The 27499-nt window shown below is 40.1% G+C and overlaps 1 protein-coding gene across 1 annotated transcript in view; it reads right to left on the bottom strand.

Moving 5' to 3' along the window:
• NCOA3 (nuclear receptor coactivator 3) overlaps window positions 1–27499 on the bottom strand; it is a 127808-nt gene that overhangs the window by 10962 nt on the left and 89347 nt on the right. The window contains exons 3-17 of the mRNA XM_052651346.1: window positions 20329–20433; window positions 19232–19404; window positions 18478–18578; window positions 16872–17046; window positions 16273–16461; window positions 16039–16140; window positions 15411–15551; window positions 14470–14617; window positions 13115–13506; window positions 12081–12949; window positions 10456–10591; window positions 9279–9473; window positions 4694–4948; window positions 4452–4578; window positions 3062–3233 (exon numbers count right to left, since the gene is read on the bottom strand). Coding sequence (XP_052507306.1) covers window positions 3062–3233; window positions 4452–4578; window positions 4694–4948; window positions 9279–9473; window positions 10456–10591; window positions 12081–12949; window positions 13115–13506; window positions 14470–14617; window positions 15411–15551; window positions 16039–16140; window positions 16273–16461; window positions 16872–17046; window positions 18478–18578; window positions 19232–19404; window positions 20329–20414 — 3261 coding nt within the window. The 5' untranslated portion in view covers window positions 20415–20433. The remainder of the gene's footprint in view (window positions 1–3061; window positions 3234–4451; window positions 4579–4693; window positions 4949–9278; window positions 9474–10455; window positions 10592–12080; window positions 12950–13114; window positions 13507–14469; window positions 14618–15410; window positions 15552–16038; window positions 16141–16272; window positions 16462–16871; window positions 17047–18477; window positions 18579–19231; window positions 19405–20328; window positions 20434–27499) is intronic.

Below are 27499 nucleotides of genomic sequence, written 5' to 3'. Positions count from 1 at the left end.
TTTTTCTATCATTTAATTTTTAATTTAAAAACAGATTACTTTGCTAAAAAATAAAAAGTACAACAAAAAAAGGAAGACCAGATTCAGCCGAGTAAGGACTCTGCTGACAATCGTTCCATGGCTTCCTAATACACAGAGAAACTACCTCCCCCAGCTCACACCACTCCCTCTTTGCTCTCACCAACCTCAGCCACTTCCTAGAACCCACAAGCTCTTTCCTAGCTAAGCACCTTTGAGTTAGCTGTTCCTCTTCTAGACCATCCTTCCCCTAAGCTGTTTGCCTAGCTGGCTCTTTCTCATCCTTCAGGTATCAACTTCTATGTCATCTCTCCAGAAAAACCTTTCTTATTCAAACCAGTCCCCATTAATCGCTATCTCATCGACCTGGATTTGAAATCAGAAACATTTTTAAACTTAAGAATGAACTATAAACAAGCTCCCGCTAAAAGAAACTTGGCAAACTATTTATAGTACATTGGACAAGTTAACCATCATCCTGTAAACATGCTTTTTAGAGACATTTTAACATCCCGCCCCACCCTAAGAAAAGGCTCCTTAAAATAAAATGGTCTCGCAGCATCACATGCCTTTCCTCATAACCGCGCCTTCATCACGTCCACTTCCGTCAGTGCGGCTCCATGCCTGAGCTCTGGGAGCAGGAAATTAAGCTGTTCACTACTGCTCCTCAGTCTCCAAGAAAAGACTGAATGGCATACAGAAGACAAGTTATTTGTTAAACAAAGGAAAATGAAAAGTGAAAGTTGCTCAGCTGTGTCTGACTCTTTGCAACCTTTGGACTATATAGGAATTCTCAAGGCCATGGAATTCTCAAGGCCAGAATACTGGAGTGGGTAGCAGTTCCCTTCTCCAGGGGATCTTCCCAACCCAGGGATCAAACCCAGGTCTCCCGCATTGCAGGCGGATTCTTTATCAGCTGAGCCACCTGGGAATCAACAAGCAAATCAATAGTTAAACAAAAAGCACCATTTGAGATCAACAAAATAAAAAGCCATCAGAACTATTAAATACATCTCAATCACCAAAAAATACAAAATATGTTCAATCTTGCTAAACAGATAAATATGATTTAAAACAAGAATCTGTGTTGGCCATTAGACTGGCAAGAACAGTCACGTTCAGTACTTGTCCAGTCACTTGCTCATTCATACCATGGGTTCTCTCCTCTTTGGGGGCCAGGCCAGCAGTGCTGGTGAGGGTGACGGACTGTAGTCATCACACGCTGCTGTAGAAAAGCAGCTATGCAATCGTTCAGGAAAACCACCCGAGAGGATGTAGATAAATCTCTAAAATAAACACTCTAACCCAATCATCCTTTCTCTTGGACTGTGGCTAAGAAAACAGCCTCCGTGAACAAGATGTACATAATTCACAGAATTATAACAATACTTAGGAACAACTGATGCTTTTGAACTGTGGTGTTCGAGAAGACTCTTGAGAATCCCTTGGACTGCAAGGAGATCCAACCAGTCCATTCTGAAGGAGATCAGCCCTGGGATTTCTTTGGAAGGAATGATGCTAAAGCTGAAACTCCAGTACTTTGGCCACCTCATGCGAAGAGTTGACTCGTTGGAAAAGACTCTGATGCTGGAAGGGATTGGGGGCAGGAGGAGAAAGGGACGACAGAGGACGAGATGGCTGGATGGCATCACTGACTCGATGGACATGAGTCTGAGTGAACTCGGGAGTTGGTGATGGACAGGGAGGCCTGGCATGCTGCGATTCATGGGGTCGCAAAGAGTCAGACACGACTGAGCGACTGAACTGAACTGAACTGAACTGAGGAACAATTAAATTTTCATCAGTAGATAACTGGTTAAATAGTGTTTAATAAAATGGATACTATTTGACCATTAAAGTATATATTAAACAAAAATGACTGACGACTTTCTTAAGGTAAAACAGACTACCAAAGTATATTCAGTCCACTCTCTTTTTTTATGTATACACTCAAAAGTTACTTATGATTCTTTGTGCCAAGATTATGGAGGATGTTCAACTTTTTAAAAACATATGGACTTTTGTGATTGTCAGAATTTTATCTAAGCACCATTAACTATTTTATCATGAGGACAAAGAAAGCTATTTTCAGCTTCAGTAAAATCCTAGCGGCAGTTAGTTTCTTGGTCTTCATGGGACCCTCACGTTCTCCCCAGCCAGTAAGACACCGCTCCTCCCCAGCAGGGCCACAGACGGCTGGTACCCCCAGGAGGACATCATCACCGCTCTGTGTTTCTCACCCACCCTTTAAAAAGCTCTGTAGAGTGCTGCCACGTTAGAGTACACACATTTTTATACCTGTCTCCCCAACAAAGCCTGAGAACCAAGGACCATTCCCCGCTTATCACTGAACACACAGACTGAAGCAGTGCCCCCAAACATGCATCCTATATGGGAAAAGATCCACTACAAAATTCATGTTTCCAAAGATAGATTCATAAACGGTGTATTTTCATACAGCTGAACAGATGACTGCAAATAGGAGATGGTGGTGTTGAGATGTTCACAGATTTACCACTGTAAACAGGTTTTGTTTACCACAAAAAAAAAGTCTGCCTCCTCAGAGTATACACTTGTCTGCTAGGTAGTAAAGAGAAGTTAATTATAAAAATAAGGATTCAACGTTATAACATAAGCAAAAAGCAGCATTTTTAAAACCATATAGTGGTTTTAACTGGATCATTTCTGTGGGTGCCTAAAATGTGACATCTTTATAAAACAGCAAACTGCTGGATGTTCTATCACAATTAAAAAGTATTTTCTAAATTTAATGCTCATATCCATGAACACAGTACTTTATCATAAGGAAAAGGAAAGATCAGGTGCTGTCATACATGGCTTCTCTCTCACAGACACACACATACCCCCCTAGTTCCATGGTACACAAGTTCAGGAATGCCCAGAGCTCTGTTGTACACACACACACACACACACACACACACACACACACACACACATCACACACGCACCCACACACACCACACATACATACACACACACACACACACACACGCACTTCTACTTCCATGGTACTGCTACCTACCTGATTTACAAGCTCAGGAATGCCCAGAGCTCTGTCAATCTCTTCCAGGCCTGTGGCATCTGTGTTGCTCAAGAGTGTGTGCAACTGGTCCAACAATGCTCTTTCATCACTCTGGCCTTCTAGGTTAGAAGGTGGCCCAAGGAGATCATCCAGGGAATTCCTAAGAATTGGCCTAAAAAGAGACATGTAATCAACTAATGGTGCTTTTCCTCTGGAAAAAAAGCAAAGTAACCCCACACAGTATTTTTAACATGCAATAACTCAAATGATACAAGTATTAGTTATAAACTAACAGAACAGCAGAGTAGAACAAGTGGCATCAATTTACATTCAAGACCCATCATTCTAAACCTCACCAGGTCATCTTCAACCACCACATCCTAGCTCACAACTTCCAACCCCACCACCAAAACGTAACTGCTAGATATTAGAGGACAGCAGAGATTTGGCAGGGGCAGGGAGAAGGATGGGAGGAATGAAGAGGGCAGTGTTTTTAAGATCCTACTAGAACAGAAGTGACAGTTAGGATACTTGCAGGTTGGAAAAATCAAAAAAAGAATGAGAAAAAAGGGAGACATGCTGAACTGAGTCTGGGGATCTACCAAAATAACTTGGTTTCATACATGGCCCGCAGAGCTCACGTACTGACAAACCCCACACACCCACAGCAATGCCACAGTTCTCTGACATTACAGGAGCATGGAGCTAGACAATATATCCAGCCTCAGAAAAATTCTGTGATGAAACTATTTGCTCTCTACTGAGCAGAGAAACAATCAAGCCAATAAACTCATGTAATTACATGTCCATCTTTTCAACAGATCAATTCGCTTTCATTTGTTTAATTTATTGTAGAACTCAAGTTAGAGCTGACACTGACAGGTGGCCTCTTTCATGCAAACGAGTTACTGGCCAAGCTAAAATGTGAAATACAGGCATAATCCACAAAAACAGAAGAGTGCTTTATTTTACTTCCACCTTCATCCCTGAAATGTTTTAAACAATTTTAAAAAAGAATTATCCAATCTTTAATAATGAACTTTGCAGAAAAGCAAGGCTCACCCTCCGAGCACCAATTAGGTTGTCAAACTAGTGCCAGCTTATCCCCTCCGCGTGGCAGAGGACTGTTACATTATGAGACAACTGTGGCATGTGGCAGCTCCAGGCACGACCACTCAGTCCTGGTGGCTGACAGTACAGCGCTGTCTCTTCTCTCTCCAGTCACCACCGCCGCCTGCTGGCTCGGCATTATCTTACACACAGGCGGCAATGAGTACCTCATTCATAGAGAGTTTTTCTCATTCTCTTCCAGGTTTGTTCCTATGCTCTAACCCTCTTCTGGATAATCCAATGTTTCCATTCTCTATATAGCCACTTAATAAAGCCCCACCTATTTTGGGTCCCATGAGGGCCTTGTTCCATGGACAACATGCCATCTGGCCAGGAACCAGGTTGGTTTGATGGTGCTGCTTGGCCATAAGGACTGACCCCCATCCCCATGGGAATCTCACCAGGCCCTGGGGGAGCAAAAAAAAAAAAAAAATAGGTGGGTGGGGTAAATGTTCAAATAAGTCAATGGCAAAAGTTGGCCTAAAACATCCAATTTTCTTCTCTTCTGAAGGGGCTACTTACGCATCTGAAGCATCTGTGGCGGCTGCTGCTGCTGCTGCGTCACTGGTCTCGCACCTGGGACGCTATTGGACCGAAGTGGCATGGCGGGCATCGAGCCGCCCATGGCAGGTCTGGGTAAAGAAGCGTTATAATCAGTTCCTGGTCTCCCCATGGCATTTGAATTCACGGGTTCCATGCGGCTGGCCTTGGAGCTCGGTAAGCCCCAGTCTCCTGAGGAAGGCGCCTGATTCACAGTCACATTTCTGTTTGGCCCACCTGAAACAGAAATGATGAGGTATTTTCCATACTGGAAAGAAATTCTTATGTCATACAGGTGCAATCATTAAGACACATGATCCTTGACAAAAAAGTTCTTCGTCATTCTCAGATTAGGGCTGGCCAACAATTTCTGACAGGCCCCCCCAGGCATACCTTTGCTATATTGTGGCCTATACTGCCATTTTTACAAACTGAAGGTCTATGGCAACCCTGCGTTGTCAGATGATGGTTAGCATATTTTAGCAATAACATGTTTTTAAATTAAGTACATTCTTTTTTGATACGGTTCATGAGTTTCTAACAGCAACTATACTGATGTGATTTGCCATTCTCTCCTCTAGTAGATCACGTTTTGTCATAACTCTCTGCTACGACCTGTCCATCTGGAGTGGCCCTACACAGCATGACTCATAGCTTCATTTCAGAAAGACATGACACCAAAAGATGAGTCCCGCAGGTCTGAAGGTGTCCAGGATGCTCCTGGGCAAGAGTGGAGGACAACTACTAACAGCCCCAGAAAGAATGAAGCGGTTGGGCCAAAGTGAAAACAACACTCAGCTGTGGACGAGTCTGATGATGAAAGTAAAATCCGATGCAGTATAGAACAGTACTGCAGAGGAACCTGGAATATTAGGGTACACGAGTCAAGGTAAACTGGATGTAGTCGAGCAGGAGATGACAAGAATAAACATCGACATCTTAGGAAACAGTGAACTAAAGTGGACGGGAATGGCGTATTTAGATGACCATTGTATCTACTGCTGTGGGCAAGAATCCCATAGAAGGAATGGAGTAGTCCTCATAATCAACGAAAGAGTCTAAAATGCAGTACTTGGGTGCAACCTCAAAAATGACAGAATGATCTCAGTTCGTCTCCAAGGCAAGCCATTCAACATCACAGCAATTCAAATATACACCCCTACCACCAAGGTCGAAAAAGCTGAAATTGATCAGTTATGAAGACCTAGAAGACCTCTTAGAACTAACACCAAAAAAAGATAGTCTATTCATCACTGGGGATTGGAATGCAAAAGTAGGAAGTCAAGAGATATCTGGAGTAACGGGCAAGTTTGGCCTTGGAGAACAAAAGAAAGCAAGGCAAAGGCTAACTGAATTCTGCCAAGAGAATGCACTTGTCATAGTAAACATCCTTTTTCAACAACAAAAGAGATGACTTCACACATGGACATCACTAAATGGTCAATATCAAAATCAAGCTGATTACATTCTTTGCAGCCAAAGATGGATGCTGCTGTATACAGTCAGCAAAAACAAGACATGGAGCTGACTGTGGCTCGGATCATCAAACTTCTCATATCAAAATTCAGGCTTAAACTAAAGAAAGCAGGAATAACCACTAGGCCAGCCAGGTAGAACTTAAGTCAACTCCCCTATGAATATGCAGTGGAGTAATGAATAAGACTCCAGGCATTAGATCTAGCTAACAGCGTGCCTGGAGACCTATGGACGGAGGCCCATGATACTGTACAGGAGACAGCAAACAGAACCATCCCAAAGAAAAGGAGAAGCAAGAAGGCAACGTGGTCATCTGAGGAGGCCTTACAAACAGCTGAAGAAAGAGGAGAAATGAAAAGCAAGGGAGAAAGGGAAAGGCACATCCAACTGAATGAAGAGTTCCAAAGAGTAGAGCAGAGAGACAAGATGGCCTTCTTCAATGAACAGTCCATAAAACGAGAAGAAAACAAAAGAAGGAGAAAGACTAGACACCTCTTCAGGAAAACTGGAAATATCAAGGGAACATTTTGCCCAAAGATAGGCACAATAAAGAACAGAAATGGTAGACACCTAGTAGACACGGAAGAGATAGAGATGAAAAGAATACAGAGAAGAACCATAAAAAGATCTTAATGAACCAGATGACTATGATGGTGTGGTCAGTTACCTAGAACCAGACGTTCTCGAGACTGAACTCAAGTAGGCCTTAGGAATCTTGCTGTTAATAAAGCTAGTAGATGCAATGGAATTCCAATAGAGCTATTCAAAACCCTGAAGGATCATGCCATCAAGGTGTTACATTCAATATGTCGGCAAATCTGGAAGACCCAGCAGCAGCCACAGGACTGGAAAAGGTCAATCCTCATCCCAACTCCCAAGAAGGGTAGTACTAAAGAATGTGCTAATCATCGGATAATTGCACTCATCTCCCATGCCAGTAAGGTCAAGGTTAAAATTTTGCATGCTAGGCTTCTGCATTATGCTAACCAAGAACTTCCAGAAGTCCAAGCTGGGTAGAAAAGGAAGAGAAACCAGAGATCAGACTGCCAACATTTGCTGGATCATAGAGAAAGCTAGGGAATTCCAGAAAAACATCTATCTCTGTTTCAATGACTAAGCTAAAGCCTTTGTATAGATCATAACAAACCATGGAAAGCTCTTAAAGAGATGGAAATACCAGACTATCTTATCTGTCTCCTGAGAAACCCGTATGCAGGTCAAGAAGCAACTGTTAGAACCCTGTATAGAACAAGTGATTGGCTCAAGATTAAGAAAGGAGCACAACAGCACTGTCTGCTGTCACCCTGTCTGTTTAACCTATATGCTGAGCAAATCATGGGAAATGCTGGGCTGGATAAGTTACAAGCTGAAATCAAGATAGGCGGGAAAAACATCAACAACCTCAGATATGCGGATGATACCACTCTGATGGCAGAAAGCGAAAAGACTCTTGATGATGGTAAAGGAGGAGAGTGAAAGAGCCAGCTTAGAACTAAATATTAAAAAGACTAAGATTATGGCATCTGGCCCCATTACTTCAAGGCAAACAGAAGGGGAAAAGGCGGAAGCAGTGACAGATTTCCTCTTCTTGAGATCCAAAAATCACTGCAGATGGTGACTGAAGTCATGAAATAAGAAGACAGCTGCTTCTTGGCAGGAAAGCTATGACAAACCTAAACAGTGTGTTGAAAAGCAGAGACATTACTCTGCTGACAAAGGTCCATACAGTCAAGGCTATGGTCTTCCCAGTGGTCACATACGGTTGTGAGAGCCGGACTATAAAGAAGGCAGAACGCCAAAGAACTGATGCCTTTGACTGTGTTGCTGGAGAAGACTCCTGAAAGTCCCTTGGAAAGCAAGGAGATCAAACCAGTCAATCTTAAGGGAAATCAACCCTGAACGCTCACTGGAAGGACTGATGCTGAAGCTGAAGCTCCAGTATTTTGGTCATCTGATGTGAATAGCCAACTCATTGGAAAAGTCCCTGATGCTGGGAAAGACTGAGGGCAGAAGGAGAAGAGGGCAGCATCAGAGGATGAGATGGCTGGATGGCATTACCAATGCAATAGACATGAACTTGGGCCAACTTGGGGAGATGGTGAAGGACAGGGAGGCCTGCCATGCTACAGTCTACGGGGTCGCAAAGAGTTAAGACACAAACACCAACATTCTTTTCAGACATAACACTTAAGAGACTGCAGTATAGGCTTCCCTGGTGACTCAATGGTAAAGAGTCCACCTGCCAATTCAGGAGGATCCCTGGTGTAATCCCTGGTCCGGGAAGATCCCACATGCCTTGAAGCAGCTAAGTCCATAGGCCACAACTACTGAGTCTGTGCGCTAGAGCCTAGGAGCTGTTAAGCACTGAAGTCCATGTATCTAGAGTCTGTGCACCACCACAGCTGAAGCCACCACCGTGAGAAGCCCACACACCACAATAGAGACTAGTGCCCGTTCGCCAAAGCCAGAGATAAGTCCACACAGCAACGAAGACCCGGCACAGCCAAAACTATACAATTTTTTTTTTTAAGAGCGAGACTACAGTATAATGCAACCTAACTATTATGCACTGGGAAATCAAAACATTCACAACTCACTTTATTGTTAAGACTCCATGCCCCCAATGCAGGGGACATAGGTTCAATACCTGGTTGTGGAACTAAAATTCCACATGCCACATGGCAAGGCCAAAAATAAAGAAAACAAAATGTCCTGGACAGAAAGCCTCCTCGAGAGTTTAAATCACCAAGACGCAGAATAAGTGAAGGATGCTCATGAAAGAAACATGCTCCTGTTATACAAAAATCTATTTAACTCTATTTGAGTGGCTATAAGTATTTTAAATTTGCTTTTTCCAAAAGAAATTTAAATTAGACCCTGATGCTGGGAAAGACTGAAGGCAGGAGGAGAAGGGGATGACAGAGGATGAGATGTTTGGATGGCATCACTGACACAATGGACATGAGTTTGAGCAAGCTCTAGGAGTTGGTGATGGACAGGGAAGCCTGGTATGCTGCAGTCCATGGGGTCACAAGGAGTCAGACACAACTGAGCAACTGAACTGAGCTGATATTAATTAGAAATAACATACCCATATTTGAGCCATAATTTTCCTGATTATCCATCATTCTTGGATTGCCGCCCAGCATGGGTTGCTTTGTTAACATGGGGAAAGCACCAATATTCTTTACTGGAGGACTTGAGCCAACAGAAACAGGACTGTCTAGAGACACTGCCCGGTTATACGGAGGACGGACAGACTGCACAGACTGCGGACTCCTCAAACCTGTTAAAAACACAGAAGCATGATACATAAGTATATTCTGATGGTGCAGTACATAATTAAGTACAAAACATAAATACCAATACCACCCACCCAAGAATATCTTTCTTCCCAAAATGAACACTGTCTTCTTTTACAAAATAAACACTTAGCACCAAAAGAAATTCAAAAGAATAAAGAAAATTGGCCTCCTATTTCAAATAAAGTAAGAAAACAAGAGTCCTGGTGTTGGCTGAAGTATTGGGCACTTCTCTACAGCCTGACATGGTCATTCTCATTCAGCTTCACTTTATATTAAATAGTAAAGATTTTACCAATGTTTCAAGGTTCTGGAAGTTCCTCAGTATGCATACTTAAAGTTTAAAATTTTACATTTAAATGTAACCAGATAAGTTGCTTCTAGTCAAATAAGGACTATAACATAAAGTTTCCAAATCTTTTTTCCAATCTATTAGATTGATCTAACTATCTATGCATTACAGTTGAGGAAACAGTGCCATTAAAAATGAATAACCACCTTTCCAGATAATTGTGGGATTACTCTTTTTCAATTGATACATATAAGATATCCTTATTACACTGATGAATCCAGAAGTACTCAGCTACAGGCGAAAAGCTAGGTGAAACCAGCAAACACCAAAGTAAATTAGTATCAAAGGACAGGTTTTGATTTGCTTTTTAATCTGATTCTCTGTGGCCAAGACAAATAAAGGTACTAGTAGGGACCTAGTACCTACGACTCACCTGTAGCAACCAAAGAATGTTTTCCTATAAGCTCCGTGATTGCTGGCCTCATATTAGTTAGAAATAGGAAACTGTACAAAAAGCTTTTTAAAGCATCTATGTTATAAATTAGTAAAAAAAAAAAAAAAACCTAAGGCAGAGTACATGTTTTAAAGTTGGATCCTAGTCTTAATGTAAGAGTACACACAGGTGTGCAAGAAAGTTCAAATAGCAGCAAGAATAAAATCTAGTTCTTTCTTACCCAGAGAATTAGCTCCTTGAAACATCTGTGGCTTAGTTCCCAGGTTACTACCACTTGTGGATATGGAATTATTGTAGAAGTCAGAATTAGTCAGATCACCAAGAATAGCATCTAGATTATCCAACTCTCCGGATCCCTGAAAATATTTTTTTTAATTAACCTGTGTTCATTACAAGATACATAGGTATAAACATATTCATCAGAAGAAATGAAATGGGAACTAGTAAAATACAATAGCTACCCTAAATGGTAACGCCCAACGTAGAGGCTGGCTGATTATGACTACCCCTACACTTCTACCTTAAAAGTAAAATACAGATTCAAATACTGAGATAAATCGATACGTTTGGAAATGCTTTCAAAGGGGCATTTTCTTTTTTCTTTTTTCTTTTTGAGAGTGCTTTATTCAAAAAGATCTAAGTCAGGTGCTTTAAAACATCAAAATGTTACAGAAATTCACAGTTCCCTACTGAGGACTTGTCAACTTACATTAAGATATCTAAACACATCAGTTTATAAATTCAGAACCAAACATTGAACCAGGTCATGTACCATTGCTTGAAAAGCAAGTTATGATTAAGATAAAAGATACTTCACAAAGCTAAATCAAATGGGGAAACCCTTAAGAAACACTAGCAGTTATATACCAGAAACCAGCAGCTTGGAAAACAGGTCTGCGATCCGCTGGGGAGGCTCCACGGGTAAACTGAGTTTCTCCCTTTACAGCTGGTCCATGTCTAGCGCTCGGCTATAACACAGCGGGAGCTGTAACCTCCCACGACAGGGTTGCTGCTGCTGCTGCTGCTGCTGCTGCTAAGTCGCTTCAGTCGTGTCCGACTATGTGCGACCCCAGAGACGGCAGCCCACTAGGCTCCCCCGTCCCTGGGATTCTCCAGGCAAGAACACTGGAGTGGGTTGCCATTTCCTTCTCCATCAAAGGGGCATTTTAAAGTTTACTCTAGATATTTAATTCTCAAACTAAAGGATATTTTCCAGCAAACATTAGTCAGAATCATGAGCTGACAGCAACGTCTGCTGCTACACATACTTCTGAAAACACATACTATTAAGACAACATAAAGACAAGCTGAGGTTCAACAAATTCATGGCTATGCTTTAAAAAGGGTTTTTGATCAGTACATTTGGGAAACACTAAAAAAATTAAACAGACATCCTAACAGTAGAACTTCCGCAAGACATAATTTTCTCAGGTGCATATTAACGTCTCTGGGCAATGTTTGTACAGAATGTGATCATGTACATGAAACTTGACTTTAGGTAAAAATCAAAATTATCTTCCTTAATTCAGAAGGATTTTTCCCCATTTCTTCTATACACTTAATGACCTAATGTGCTCATTCCAACAAAACCCTTCATGAAAAATTTCAAATTGGCGGCTAATGAGGTGAAGTCACATTTGAAAGCGTACACATCTGATATTTCTAAATTACATAATATACTTTACTGCTGCTCAGAAGAGTTACCAAAAAAATGACAGTTTCAGATTAACTTCCATTAAGTAAACCTAAAAAACAAAGTAAGAATTTGTGTATAACCCACTGCCTTTAAAACACAGAAAAGATGAAATACAAGGATCAAGCGGGAACATACAGAAGACAAGTTACCTCTTCATTTGTTTCTGTCTTAATTTTAGCGTCTTTCTCTTGACTCGAGCTCAGAATGGTGGAGCTGCTGCACTGACTCACTTTACTGTCCACACCTTCCACTTTGGGCTGGAGCTCTTTGGCGAGTGTGTCACTAGGATCGTCCCTGTCCAGCAGATACCTAAGCAGAGCATTACTTTCCTTTTTCTTAGGACTGAGTTGCTCCTGCTTGACGTTTCCTTCTACACAAGACGTCGTACTGCTAGTGTCTTTCCCAGTGGCTTCGGCGGTAATCTTGGCTACTTCTGCTGGTGAATTTCCATTCTGGAGCAACTTGTGCAAAATCCGGTGCTTCTCTTGCAGCAGCGACCCGTGCATGTTGGATGTGGAGGATACACCTCCGGAGGTGGAAGAGGAGACGCCAGAGGGGCTGGTGACACTAATGGAAGAGTCCTTACAACCTGAGTCCAGGGGGGAGTTGGTCAAGGAGGCATGACCCCGGTCATCAGAAGAACAGGTGAGTAACTGCAGCAACTTTTTGTGACCTTTGCTTTCCAGAGGAGCCCGCTGATTCTCAGACCCTTCCACACTGCTCTCCTTACTTTCTTTGTCGTTAATGTGATCTCTGCTATTTGACTGACACATTGAACTCTCCACTGGATTCTGGTCGCAATACAAGCCTATGGGACTCTTAGAATCCTGACTGTTCACTTTATTTGGTTGAGTTATATTCATATTGGGAGAATTATCCAATTTGGGACCTGGCGAAGACAGTGTAGATAAAAGAGAAGTCCCCACGCCCTCACTGATAGCTTGAAGGGCACTCAGAGAGCTGCTAGAAAAGCTGTGACTCACGGCATTGCCAGAAGATCCCATGGGAGAGTGCACACCTGGATTTGGGAAAAAAAAGTCAGGAAAAGAAATAAACGATCATATGCTGTAACTAACACCACTTGCCAGTTGGAAGTTTCTATTTTAAAACAAATTAACAACAATTACAGCGGTATGGAAAGAAAAGAATTACTAAAAAATAAAACAAAATGCAACACAAATACCTGCGACAGGAGAAAACTGGTGTGAGGCCATCTTTGGACTCCCTCGATTACGAGGAGAAATCATGATATTCTGCTGGCTGGAGCTGAGACCAGGGCTCCCGTGTGGAGGGCTACTCATGTTGAGACCGTAGGTACTGTTCTGGTAGGAAGATGGTGACTGCATGCCTGGCCCGGGGTTCATGGAGGCTATGCTACCGGAAGCCCCATACCTGGCTCCACTCATCTGCCCCACAGTGCCAGGGTCAGTTACACCGTAAGTCCTGCTGCTCAGCATCGGTAAGCCTGGGTTTGGTGACATACTCATGCCGCCTACTGAACTGTTGCATCCAGCTGCTGGAGGCCTAATGCCTTGTCCAACAGGATTCGGGTTTGGTCTATACCCATTCTGTTCCCTGCAAAGAAACAGAACACCAAAGTTCTACTAAAAAATTACAGGCATGGGGACTCCCCTGGTAGACCAATGATGAGGAATTTGCCTTCCAGTGCAGGTGAAGCCAGTTCAACCTGCCGCTGGGGAACTGACAGCCCCCATGGCATGGGGCTACCAAGCCTGTACGCAGCAACTACTGAGCCCACGAGCCACAACTAAGGCCCAAAACAGCCAAATGAATTTTAAAATTTTTTAATTACAGGCATGTGTTAAAAGCCTGAGTCTGATTTAAAAAAAAAAAAAGATGAAGAGTCTCAGAAACTTAACTTCTTGAGCATCATTCCAATACCTAGTGACCATAACAATCTAAATATTTATCAGTCATTAATCTAACAACATACATTTTAATAAGCCACAGAATCTAAACAAGTGACACCAGGAGAGCACCATAAAGGACCCAAAGTTACGTTAGCTGGAATCTCGATGGGGCTTTTCCCTATGCAATTCCCTACAATTCCCCTATACTGAGGGGTTAACCTGGAGGTGCCTACAAATTACTCCAAATAATTTATGGGTTAATATCCTCCTGCTTCTTCATGTGTTGCTCATTTACTGTTAGCAATAGTAACAGTAACCATTTCTTCTTGAAGTCTACCTCCAAATTTTAAATTCCATTCTTAAAAGTAATGTAATGTATCATTAGAAATGAAAAGTAACACAGATAGTCAGATTTTATTATTTTACCCATTAGCCTTCCTATCCTCCAGCTTTCCCAGGAATTAATTACTTAATGAACAAATCCTCACTCTCACATAGAAATGTAACCTTAAAAAAATAAACATCATACTACAGGAATCTAAGTGCACTTGAGTAAACCCAACAACCTATTTTCCTCATTAATTTTTCTCCCTTTTTACATTAACAATAAAGCCTCTTGAGAATACTGCTGCATTTAACATGAGAACTCACAGTAATCACCCATTACCTCTGAAGAAAGTGGGTTGAGACAAAGCCGTGACGGTCATTTGTTACAGGATTTCGGAAGAGTTTGCTTTTTGTTTGTGCAGTCACTATAGTGCCATCAGCCAAAGAGAATCGATACAGTGGGGTTTCTGCATGGCCATGGATATAAGCTGTTGGGGAAAATATCCTATTAGTTGCAAATACAATTGGCAAAACACACACATACAGGGGACAAAAGAAAGTAAATATGCAAGTCCAACATCCTCAAAATCCAGCAGAAGGCTGAATCTCACCAAAATTAGGAACAGGCTAAAATAACAATGTTCAACAATCATTTTCCTCCCCTACACAGACGAAAACAACTACTGTCACTCTCACACACACACACACACACACACACACACACACACTCTTAAGGCTCTACACACACACACACTCTTAAGGCTCTACACACACACACACTTTTAAGGCTCTACACACACACACACACACACACACTCTTAAGGCTCTACACACACACACACACACACACACACACTCTCTCTCTCTCTCTCTCTCTCTCTCTCTCTCTCTCTCTCTCTCTCTCTCTCCCCTTCTCTCTCTCTCTCTCTCACTCACTCACTCTCTTAAGGGTCTACAGTACCCAACTGCTACTGCTAAGTCACTTCAGTCGTGTCCGACTCTGTGTGACCCCATAGACGGCAGCCCACCAGGCTCCCTCGTCCCTGGGATTCTCCAGGCAAGAACACTGGAGTGGGTTGCCATTTCCTTCTCCAATGCATGAAAGTGAAAAGTGAAAGTGAAGTTGCTCAGTCATGTCCGACTCCTAGCGACCCCATGGACTGCAGCCTACCAGGCTCCTCTGTCCATGGGATTTTCCAGGCAAGAGCACTGGAGTGGGGTGCCATTGCCACCCAAACATGATGACAAATGAGATCAAGAATCAACCTCCAAATTCCTTACCTTCTTGATAGTGACGTTTCTGGGACCATGACTGCCCATCATTAAGACTAAAAAATCTCTGGATACACCTTCGGATTATATCTTCAAAGCCAGGTCTCATGGAGGATCTCAGTGAATTGGTGTCTATAGTAATAACTTTCCCTATTAAACAGAAAATTGCCACTGTGTTTAATTTCATCATTGTGCCTATTTAACTACAATGGCTTTCATTCTTTACTCTCACAGGCAAAAGGGCAGACCAAAATTAAAATTCATGCTCAGGTCAAGAATTACTCCCAGTAATTCTCATTAAATTACCCAAATTTTTGAAAAGTGTTTATGATAAATGAGTTTGAAGTTACAGAAAAGAAATACTGGCTTCTGATGTGAAATGCAATTTGGATAGAAAGCCAGGTACCTCTACCTTTTTTTGTTGTTAGTTTATTTGAGGGGTTTGAAATGTCAAACACACCCAACTCAAATGCCTACGGTTTTAGTGAATCTCTCTCAGGGTTGTATAACAAACACCAGAAATAATACATGCAAAGTATTCATGACAGTGGGCGTGGGCACACAGAACAGGCTGTAAAAAGTTAACTTATAAAAATTTCCAAAATGAACAAAATGTACACACATGCACAGTTTCTACCTGAAAGATCGTGTCTAGTGATAAAGCTCTCAGGACTTGATGGAAATGCTCTTTCTCCAGTGGTAATGCGGCGTGCCACACAGATCATACAGGACTGCAAATCTACAACAGAAAAGTTAACCTTTGATACATTTATTTAATAGGCAAGTAAGAACGTGGGATTCAGTAGGAAGAATTAAACAAGTTTGGCTGCTACTGCTTGATAAAACATCATGGGCAAGTGATGGCTCTCACCTTCCCCTTCCTCCATCATAGCCCGAGGCTGGGACAGGGCAAAGCACTGCATCGTCTCGTATCTCTGGCGCATTTCAGGACTGGTGTTTATGTCTTCCAGAATGTCATGCGGTATTTTCATCAACATACGGCAGTTAAATGTATGGCTTTTTTGTCTCTGGGTCTCATTTGTCCAGGTAACTCCATTAACTTTAGGAAACAAATAGAAAGGAGTTTTGTGAAGGCTGGCAATTCAGTCTATGACTATTATCAAGAATTTAAGCTATAAATCAACTATTTGCCAATATGAAAAAAAGAATTTGAGCTGTATATATTTTCTCATTATACATCTTCCACAGTACAATACATTTCAAAGAGACAATATATAACTTCAATTTCAAATTCAACAGGTATCTCACATATTTTGTAACTCACTGTATATCTTAGACCCATGAAATGTATACCAAATTTTAAATTCATATTTGAAAATTTTGCTATTTACAGCTTTCCCTGCTCTATAGAGTCATCACTTGACTTTCAAAAGTATATTCAACTTTCTAAGAAATGATTAAGAAAAAAAATTTTTTAACTTACTTGGAAAATATACTTTAAAAACTTACCTGTAGATTTTGGTAAGTTTTTAAGAAAATCCTTTCTATCTTCTTCATGCAATATATTGTAGACACTTGTATTAACCAGGTCCTCTTGCTTATATTGCAGGTACTGGGTGACATTTTCTGACACAAATACAATGTTTCCTTCACGATTCACCACAAATAGGAAGCCGTCCAATGCCTGAAGTGGGATATGTTAACACTGGCTATTATGGACTGAACTGTATCCCCTCCCCAACCACAGTTCATATGTTGAAGCCCTAAAGCTCAATGTGACTCTATCTGGAGATAGGGCCTTTTAGGAGGTAATTAAAGTTAAGTGAGGTCATAAGAGTAGGGCTCTAATCCAACAGGACTAGTGTTCTTATGAGAAGAGACAGACACGAGAAATGCACACACCCAGAGAAAAGGCCACGTGAAGACACAAGGAGAAGGCAGCCATCTACAAGTCAAGGAGAGAGGTCTCAGGAGAAACCAAGACTGCCAACACCTTGATCTTGGGCTTCCAGCCTCCAGAACTGTAAAAAATAAATTTCTATTGTTTAAGCCACTCAGCCTGTGGCATTTTGTTATGGCAGCCTTAGTACTAAAGAGAATTTGAAAAAAAACTGTTGATTTAACAACTATCAGCTATCATGTCTATTAACATTAGCAACATCAATAAAGGGTTGGCACCCCACTCCAGTACTCTTGCCTGGAGAATCCCATGGATGGAGGAGCCTCGTAGGCTGCAGTCCATGGGGTCGCTAAAAGTCAGACACTGAGCAATTTCACTTCACTTTTCACTTTCATGCACTGGAGAAGGAAATGGCAACCCACTGCAGTATTCTTGCCTAAAGAATCCCAGGGACAGAGGAGCCTGTTGGGGTGCCGTCTGTGGGGTCGCACAGAGTCGGACACGACTGACGTGACTTAGCAGCAGTAGCAGTAGCAGGAAAAATACAGATGATTTGAAAAGATGACAGCAAAGACGAAATTTGAATTAATTTATAATCTAATTTTTGAAGAATTACTTCTTCAAAGGAGTTTTTTAAAATTAGAAAAAAAAAAAAAAATCACCCTGAATGCTTCCCCCCTTTCCATTTGGCATCAAGTCAAACTATAGGAACTAGAGCACTCTGTAGTGAGAATTTACAAAGAGGAACTGAACTCATACACTAAAAAGTAGTTGAAACAAACCAACTGGAACAAAATTATCTGATAAGTGAGCTTTAACAAAGGGCTTCTAGCCATCACTTAAAGTAAGAGAAATCTTCTGTAAAGTACAACAGGTTAACTAGATCTGTTAAAGACAACTACTTACAAAAAATATCTAAAGTCTTAAAAATTCCTCCAAAATATGAAATTATAGTGCCATACTATCAGTTATGGAAAAATGCACCAAAAAAGTCAATTAAAAAAAATATGCCCAAATGCATAGCCGGGGCGGGTACATAGGACCTCATGAGTTACATATATTTTAAACATAAGAACATTTTATAATCATATTCAGAATACTGAGTTCTATCTCATGAAAAGAAACATTTTCTTTTTGCTCTCATATCCTACCCAAAATTTTATCTTTTTTTTTAATTCAACACCACTTACTTTAGAACTAAAACCTTATACTTGCCTGAAGTAAGAGTGGTCCTAAGGAGTCTTTATCAATAACTCCTTGTCCTGTGGAAGATACATCAGCTTTCTGAACATCATCATCACTGGAAATAGCTTTTCCTGAAAAGACATAAGGCAGTACTACAAATAGCATATGTATCAGTTACAGTCTAAACGCACGTTCACACTGTCCCCAGAACAAGGAGGCACACAGACCGATGCGCACGTGCGCGTAAACAATGTTTTCTGATAAGAAAATGATGCTACAATTTTTAAGGGTTAAAATTAAACTTCTGAGTTACCCAGGAGCGCAGAAGATACTCTAGATTTTCTTTCCCTACTAAAAGCACTATTTCACTGCTTCCTGAAAGGGAACTAACAAATAACAGGGTGAGCAGCCTTGGCCTCCTTCCAGTTCTGGTGACTATGTCCTGAGGTGAGGTGAAGTCACTCAGTCGTGTCCGACTCTTTGCGACCCTATGGACTGTAGCCTACCAGGCTCCTCCCTCCATGGGATGCTCCAGGCAAGAGTACTGGAGTGGGTTGCCATTTCCTTCTCCAGGGGATCTTACCGACCCAGGGATCGAACCCAGGCCTCCCGCATTCCGGTCTGGTCCACTGGTCAAACTAACTTAACTATCGAGCCCCACAGGGGATACTAGCCCTCAAGGAATAGCAGTTCCCATCTAAGCAACAACGGAGCAAAAGACAAATGTGAACCCAGTTAACAAGTTCCTGCTAAAAGACCTGAGTGTTTTCGTACTTTGTATTACCTTGCTCTTTTATTTGACGTATCTGTCTTACTGTTTCTTTTAAAATCGCACATTTATCTGGTTTGACATTGAAATTGTCAATATCACTAAGATTAGCAGATATGAGTTCAGCCAATTCTTCAATATATTTACTCTCCTGCTCCCGTCTCCACTTTTCACCACTGCACGCAAGGCTGGAAATGGGGGGAAAACACCATAAATATATCAGTCACAAACGAGCTTTGAGCAGAATCAGTACCTACACAATACTATTACATCCATATACTAGCAAAGTAAATTCAACCCACAGAGACTCCCAAAACAATGTCTTAGAGACCTAGTATAATACAGTTGAAATCTGTGCAAACCTAAATTCAAGTCCACCTGTTGTTAGCCTGGTAGCCTTAGTCAGTTAGCTTCACTTCATCCTCTGGAAAATGGGGATAGTCTTTACCACAAAGAGACAGTAAAATTAACAAATAATTAAACAGCAATAACTACTTATTAATAATAAGGTCTCATGAATTATATTGATAAGATTGGTTTTTTTGTCGTATTTTTTTAATTTAAATTTTATTTTTTTACTTTACAATACTGTATTGGTTTTGCCATACACTGACATGAATCCACCACAGGTGTACATGAGTTCCCAACCCTGAACCCCCCTCCCAATGATTGTTTTTTATTTTGCAACCCTGAGAGTGAAATTTAAGTGATACTGACCTTGGCAAATACGAAAAAAGCTATGAAGTATCACTGCGTAAAATGCAGTATTTCATTTCTATTTTTTAAACTTCTAACTTCACTCAGGAAAAGAATGATAAAACCTCACAAATGCCAAAATATCAACTTATAACATGTTCTTAAAGGATACTAAAGATTCTTACTTGTAACAATCTTATCTTACTTGTAATAATCTTATCTATTTGTAACTCCTACATCCTCCATTGAGAAATGCTTCTTACAGTGTCACAGTTAGTATATATTTAAACACATAAACAATAAAAAATCTAACCAGAGAAAGCAAATAACAGAAAGCTGAAATGTTATCTTCAAACCAAACAAATAAAGACAAGGGGAGGTGATCTTGGTGAAGTATCAGGAAATAAATTGCTTACCCTTGCCCTGGAGGATCACATGGCAACTTGCGTTTTCGTGAATCAGGGGCCAGTGGATCCAAAGCGTTTTCTCCTAACCCACTCATCGTGAATATACATCAGCAACTAAGAGAGAATAATAAGATAAAAACACTGTAAAATATCCATGACTCTAATAAAAGCATAACATGCTTGAATGGCTGCACTTTGTAATTCAGGACTACTTTCCTTAAATGGCTGGATAAGTCTCAATATTCTTTACAGTACATAACTGTTCTGAAGACCTCAAGAGTTCATACTCCACTAATTAGACAGAATGTCCAACCCTGGGACAAACGTTTCTCAAGACCAAGTAACGTGTATACTGAATATCTCACAAGGAACAAGGCATCTTTTTCATATCTAATAAGAAAAAGAGACTGTCAACTCTCCAATTGATAAAATACTAAATTATACCTATATACAAATAAGATCTATCTGGCCAACTGGTAAAAAGTCTTTGAATGATAAATCTCAAAATTATTTTCAAGCTATTTTCAAAGTAGTGGTTTTTTTCCTGTAGACCATTTCTTTAGCATTCATCATCCAATGTGTTTTTCTTCCGCTACTTAAAAATAAGCTGAGACTCCGTAAATAATATGTAAGCTCCAATACATTCTGCTTACAAAGTAGATGTATAACAAGAAAAATCCAGGTGGGAGGATTTTTACAAGATCCACAGAGCAACAACTATTTTAATATTAACTGGTGAGAAGGAAATATGCCTTGATTAAAGTTGCATTGATAAAAACAATGTATTTTTAAAAATAAGGTATTTTTAAAATACCTTAAAAATAGGTATTTCTAAAAAAATAAGGGTATTTCTTGTTGGAAAAAGAAATACTCAGTAGCTCATAATTTTAGCACATTTAACTTATATGCAGAGTACATCATAAGAAATGCTGGGCTGGATGAAGCACAAGCTGGAATCAAGATTTCCGGGAGAAATATCAATAACCTCAGATATGCAGATGACACCATCCTTATGGTAGAAAGGGAAGAAAAACTAAAGAGCCTCTTGATGGAAGTGAAATAGGAGTGAAAAAGTTGGCTTAAAACTAAAAATTCAGAAAACTAAGATCATGGCATCCAATGCCATCACTTCATGGCAAATAGACGGGGAAACAGTGGAAACAGTGGCAGACTTTATTTTTCTGGGCTCCAAAATAACTGCAGATGGTGATTGCAGCTATGAAATTAAAAACACTTACTCCCTGGAAGGAAAGTTATGATCAATCTAGACAGCAAATTAAAAAGCAGAGACATTACTTTGTCACCAAAGTCCATCTAGTCAAGGCTATGGTTTTTCCTGTGATCATGTATGGATGTGAGAGTTGGACTATAAAGAAAGCTGAGCACAGAAGAATTAATGCTTTTGAACTGTGGTGTTGGAGAAGACTCTTGAGAGTCCCTTGGACTACAAAGAGATCCAACCAGTCCGCCCTAAAGGAGATCAGTCCTGGGTGTTCATTGGAAGGACAGATGTTGAAGCTGAAACTCCAATATTTTGGCCACTTGATGCAAAGAGCTGATTCATATGCAAAGAGCTGATTCATTTGAAAAGAGCCTGATGTTGGGTAAGATTGAAGGCAGGAGGAGAAGGGGACGACAGTGGATGAGATGGTTAAATGGCATCACCGACTCAATGGACACAAGTTTGGGTAAACTCCAGGAGTTGGTGATGGACAGGGAGGCCTGGCATGCTGCAGTTCATGGGGTCGCAAAGAGTCGGACACGACTGAGCAACTGAACTGAACTGAACTAAGCCTTCACTCAACAAAAAATTTATTTGTCCTAAACTCTTGTTTATGAAGACGCTGTTATAAAGAATTCCAAGACAACAGAGAAGCTCAAACATGCCAAACTACTTTTTCTTAATTTGTTAAAACACATCTTGCATTCTATCCACAGTTTGAGACCTACACAGAAGGACATAAACTTCCACTAGGTGGCACAATCCTGCCAGGAAGAGAGACAAATCAACAGAGAAGCAAAATTTCACACAAGAAACTTAAAATATTCAGCTTCAGAAAAAAACAAAATCAGAGTTTTAGATTACATTATCATCTTTACAGACGTCCTAGGTATGAATTAAACGCTAGCAAAATTTATTCTACCAATAATTTTGGTTAAAAAAACATAATGGCTGAATAGCTGTTATGTTTCAAGAACTTGGTGTTTTTTCCTCACAACATAAGTTAAAATAAAGGAGAGAAAAGAACTTAAATAATGGCCCAACGTTATGATTTTACAGGGTAACCAGATCCCACAATGCCACAATACTATATTCTTCAAAAATGACAATGTCATAAAAGACAAAGTATTCTAGATTAAAGAAAGCTAAAGAGAAACAATAATTCAATGCAATATTTGATCCTATATTGAATCCTGCGCTCTAGACAGGAAAAATGCTATACATTATTAGATCTACTGACAATTTAGAATATGGACAACAGATAACAGTATTTTACCAATGTTAAATTTACTGAAGTTGATTTCTGTCCTGTGGTTATTTAAGAAACTATCTCTATTCTTAGTATTTAGGACAAAAAGGCCATTATGTACACAAAGGACCCTCCAATGGTTGGAGGGAGGGTTTACATACTTATAAGTGAGTGACAGAGAAAGGAACAGGAGAAGAGGGAGAAAAGGAGGGGAAGAAGAGCCTAGAAAGGAGGCTAGCAAACTGTTGACACGGGGTGAATCTCAGTTGGGAAAAAATTTTTTAATTCTTTGTACTATTCTTTTTCTTGCAACTTTAAGTTTAAAATTATTTCATAATAAAGTTAAATGCATGTTCAGCTTTGACTTCCAATTTTCATATTTTAAGAAAGTGATCCCTTAAAGAACAGAAATAGAATAACTAGCTATGTCTCAATACAATTACCTTTATATTTTTGTTTCGTTCACAGGTTACTTTTAAACTGTGTGGCCAACCATCCAGTGAATAATAGCATTTATTTTAAAAATATAATTTAAAAAATTATACTCCAAATTTTAGGTATTATTTCCTTACTTTGATGTTAAACACAAGCTGAATCCTCAAAATTAACAAACTCTTTAGTGAATAACAGCATTTCTTTAACTTGAAAGACATAATTTATTCTATATTCTTTGTACTATTTCCTAACTTTGCTGTTACACATAAGCTGGATCTCCAGTAGAGCTTAAGGTGCCTAGCATGTAACAGGTGATCAATAAGTATGCCTCAAAAAGTACTGAGTAAATGGAACATTCAACACCTGCAGTCGTATTTTAGATTTTCCTCCATTCTGATCTACAAAAAAGTTTAAGATTAAACTTTCTAAATTGTTACTTGTTTGGCCAATATAGGATGTTACCAAAATGAATTTTTAGAGACAATAATTATATCAATAGAGACTCAAAACCATGAAAATCTTAGTATGAAAGAAGTCAGTAACCACAACTATCATGTAAACTACACAGGTGCACATATCATTCATGTAAAGACAATGTTTATGTACATATAAAAGAAACCTAAATATTTCAACTGTATCCAAATACGGGCTTCCCTAGTGGCTCACAGTAAGGAATCTGCCTGCAATGCAGGAGACCAGGGTTTGATCCCTGGGTCAGGAAGATACCCTGGCGAAGCAAACTGCAACCCACTCCAGTACTCTTGCTTGAAGAATTCCATGGACAGAGGAGCCTGTCCATGGGGGTTGTGAAGAGTCCGACACGACTGAGGAACTATGTCCAAATACACACGTGGCTCTCCTTCTCTTGATCTAACAGAACAACAAGCTATAACATGTACATGACTGCAGTCTACCTATTAATGAGTTTACTCTTTCACAGAGTCCCATGATCTCTAGTAACATAGATAATTATCCAAAAATGTACCAGTGCACGATTCTAATTTAAAACCACAGTACTGGTGTTTATTCAAACATGAAGGAATAACTATTTAAGATATAAAATAACTTTCAAATTTCATTTTTTAGAAACAAGACTGACAGGTTTTTTTTTCTAGCTCTTACTTAGAGATAAACCTTGGTACTACCTTCACTATACAGTGCCTAAAAGACCACATGATACACAAGTCTGAATGACAAAATACTGTATAACAAAACAATTAAAGTAGAATAAATGTATCTTTAAATGTCACCCAACTAAAGAGAATGTTCAACATGAGAAGTAACAAACAGAAGTATTTCAGTCCCAAAAAACAAGTTTCCACATATTCAATAATACAATAATTCCTAAAAACAGATGACTACAACAAACTCTTCATGCACCATTTCCTCTTCATTTGGTATTAATCTTATTTATGAACACAAAAAACTATAAAAAGCATTTGTTTTACTTGCCAAGCCTGTTGTCTACTTCTCACTGGTGGAGCCACACTCACACTGTATTCACCTGGGGGACAGAGTGTCCAGTGTTGTAAGTTACTCCTTCCGTGGCATACGCAGCATATACACACTAGATCCAGACCATCTTCAGTCACGCATCAAGAATTAGGGTGGGAGGGGGAAATGGAACATGTACCAGACCCACGAGTAGATTAATTTCCACTCCCCAGAAAAGTTAAGAAACACAGATCAGTAACTGTACAGCCTACATTTTTACATCTTAAATTATAGCCCATCTAGTCTGAAGAATATACAGAGTTGGTAAAATCCATATTCAAAGGGGAAATAATACAGCACAAGCGTTTCCCAGCACCTCTCACATCAGGACAGTCTATTGATACTGAAGGTGAAGTCGCTCAGTCGTGTCCGACTCTTTGCAACCCCGTGGACTGTAACCTACTAGACTTCTCCATCCGTGGGATTCTCCAGGCAAGATACTGAGCTCCTTCTAAATTCTGATCCCCGACAGATAAGACTATCATCCACACAGCTGAGCTGAAAAGAAATCAGGACCACAAAACATACCTGCCCTACTCCCACACAACCTGCACTCCTATCCAACAGTGAGGTTCATAGTATGTTTTGAAGTTGTGAATGTAGATGTTCCCCAGCTGCCAGTTAAACTGGAGTAACACCTCAATCACACTTCCAGGTAGAATACAATCCAATCACAGAAGGCTTTTCACATCCCTGACACTATAGTAATGAAAGACTAGAGCAAAACACTTTTCATTGAATCAGATTCAAAGGCCCAAAATGTATTCTATCTTTCAATGTAAACTCAACTGTCTAGATCCCTGAGTCATTTTTACAATTATTTTCCTTATATGAAATGTTTCTACTTAAAAGTTCTATGCTATACTACTTAAATACATTAATATGACAGTGTATACTTTAAAATGACATTTAAGCAAAGTATTCTAGGCAACTATTTCAATACAGAATACTAGAAACTTATAATAACTCTCAATGTTCTCAAAATATAATGTTACCTATTTCTGTATTATTTGGAAAAGTCATAAGTAGATTCATGATAAGTCAGATTTAAAACAAGCAAAAATCTTGCAGCAACTGGATAAAATTCCTCTATAAATACTACAGGCCTTTCTATACAATACAACCAAGCTGCGGTACAGGTTTAAGTTTATATACACACAGAGTACAACAAACTGGTAGAAAAGGATCGTTCTTTAAAAGCAACAAAGAATTGTATCTGCCAGCTCAAAAGCCAGGAAAACAATGACATGTGGCTTAGTAGCATTACTATCTTTCCTTTTGGTTATTCACAGTTAAGACAGGAGGGAAAAACTTGATTATGTAGAACAAACTATCCAGATGGTCAAAGATACAGGAAGTACTCCATGTCCAAAAGGAAGCAGTGTCAATCAACAATGCTAGTATCCATTAGGTGAGCAAGAAGTTATTGGGGCGGGGGGCGGGCGGCACCTAAGAAAAGCCACGACAAGCCGAAACGTAAGGAGGTAAAGTGAAACTGAGGTAAAGTCGCCCAGTCGTGTCCAACTCTTTGCGACCCCATGGACTATACAGTCCATGGAAATCTCCAGGTCACAAGACTGGAGTGGGTAGCCTTTCCCTTCTCCAGGGATCTTTGCAAACCAGGGATCGAACCCAGGTCTCCCACACTGCAGACGGATTCTTTACCAGCTGAGCCACCAGGGAGGCCCAAGGAGGTACATTACCCAGTAAATCTCCAATGGGATAGAGACCAACTGAAATATTTCATTTTCCTAAATCAATAAGGGAGGAGGGAAGGAAACATAACTTTTGTGGCAGTACAATGCTAGGCATATCACATATTTGGTATAATTTCCCACAATTCTCCAAAGTATGTATTACTCCCATTTTATAGATAAAACAGCATCTAGATCACAGATACTAGATGGCAGAGCTGGGATCACAATATTTTTAGAATTTTATAATCAAAAAAATATGTATCAGATGGTCCTTGGGCATTTCATCCCTCACTCCAAAAAAAATTTAACCAATCACACTGTTGAATCACACCATCTCTGCTAACAAGTTAACTGGAGAATTTCTCAGCTCATCAGTAAGAACACTGAGAAGCTGTTACATGAGGGTTTAAGAACATGCAGTATTAGGGTCAGAGGCAATGAGGTGCTCCAGCTCAGCAGGTACTAATGCTGCTATTTCCCTAAGCCTCTAAAAATCAACCACTATTCTTCAGTCACCAAATAAATGGCCCTCTACTAACCATGACCCTTATTTCTACTTGATACCAACAGTTAGTGGCTCACATGGCAAGGAAAAATGCTTAGTTCAGAAAAGCATTAACTATAACCAAAAGAAAGAAAAAGAAATAAAGTGAAGTCACTCAGTCGTGTCTGACTCTTAGCAATCCCATGGACTGTAGCCTACCAGGCTCCTCTGTCCACTGAATTTTCCAGGCAAGGGTACTGGAGTGAGTTGTCATTTCTTTCTCCAGGGGATCTTCCCGATCCAGGGATTGAACCTAGGTCTCCCGCATTGCAGGCAGATGCTTTACCGTCTGAGCCACCTGGGAAGCCCCAACTATAACCAAAATAACCTGTCAAGTATTTTCATTCTTGGGTTTCCCAAGATTAAATGCTAGGGCTAAGTACTTCTGACTATCCCACCAATAATCTGATTTATTTATCAGGCTTGTCTGTCTGACATATTATACAAGGTATGATTAAATATGTCAATTAGGGAGTATTTCTGGGAGTCTCCTGAGAATCTCAGTAACTTAAGAAAATCTTCATACAACTGTGAATTTG

Source organism: Budorcas taxicolor, chromosome 13 (genome assembly GCF_023091745.1).
Source record: "Budorcas taxicolor isolate Tak-1 chromosome 13, Takin1.1, whole genome shotgun sequence".
In the NCBI taxonomy this organism is placed as follows: domain Eukaryota; kingdom Metazoa; phylum Chordata; class Mammalia; order Artiodactyla; family Bovidae; genus Budorcas; species Budorcas taxicolor.
Note: the sequence above shows the minus strand (reverse complement) of the source record. Positions and strands in the feature narration are given on the sequence as shown.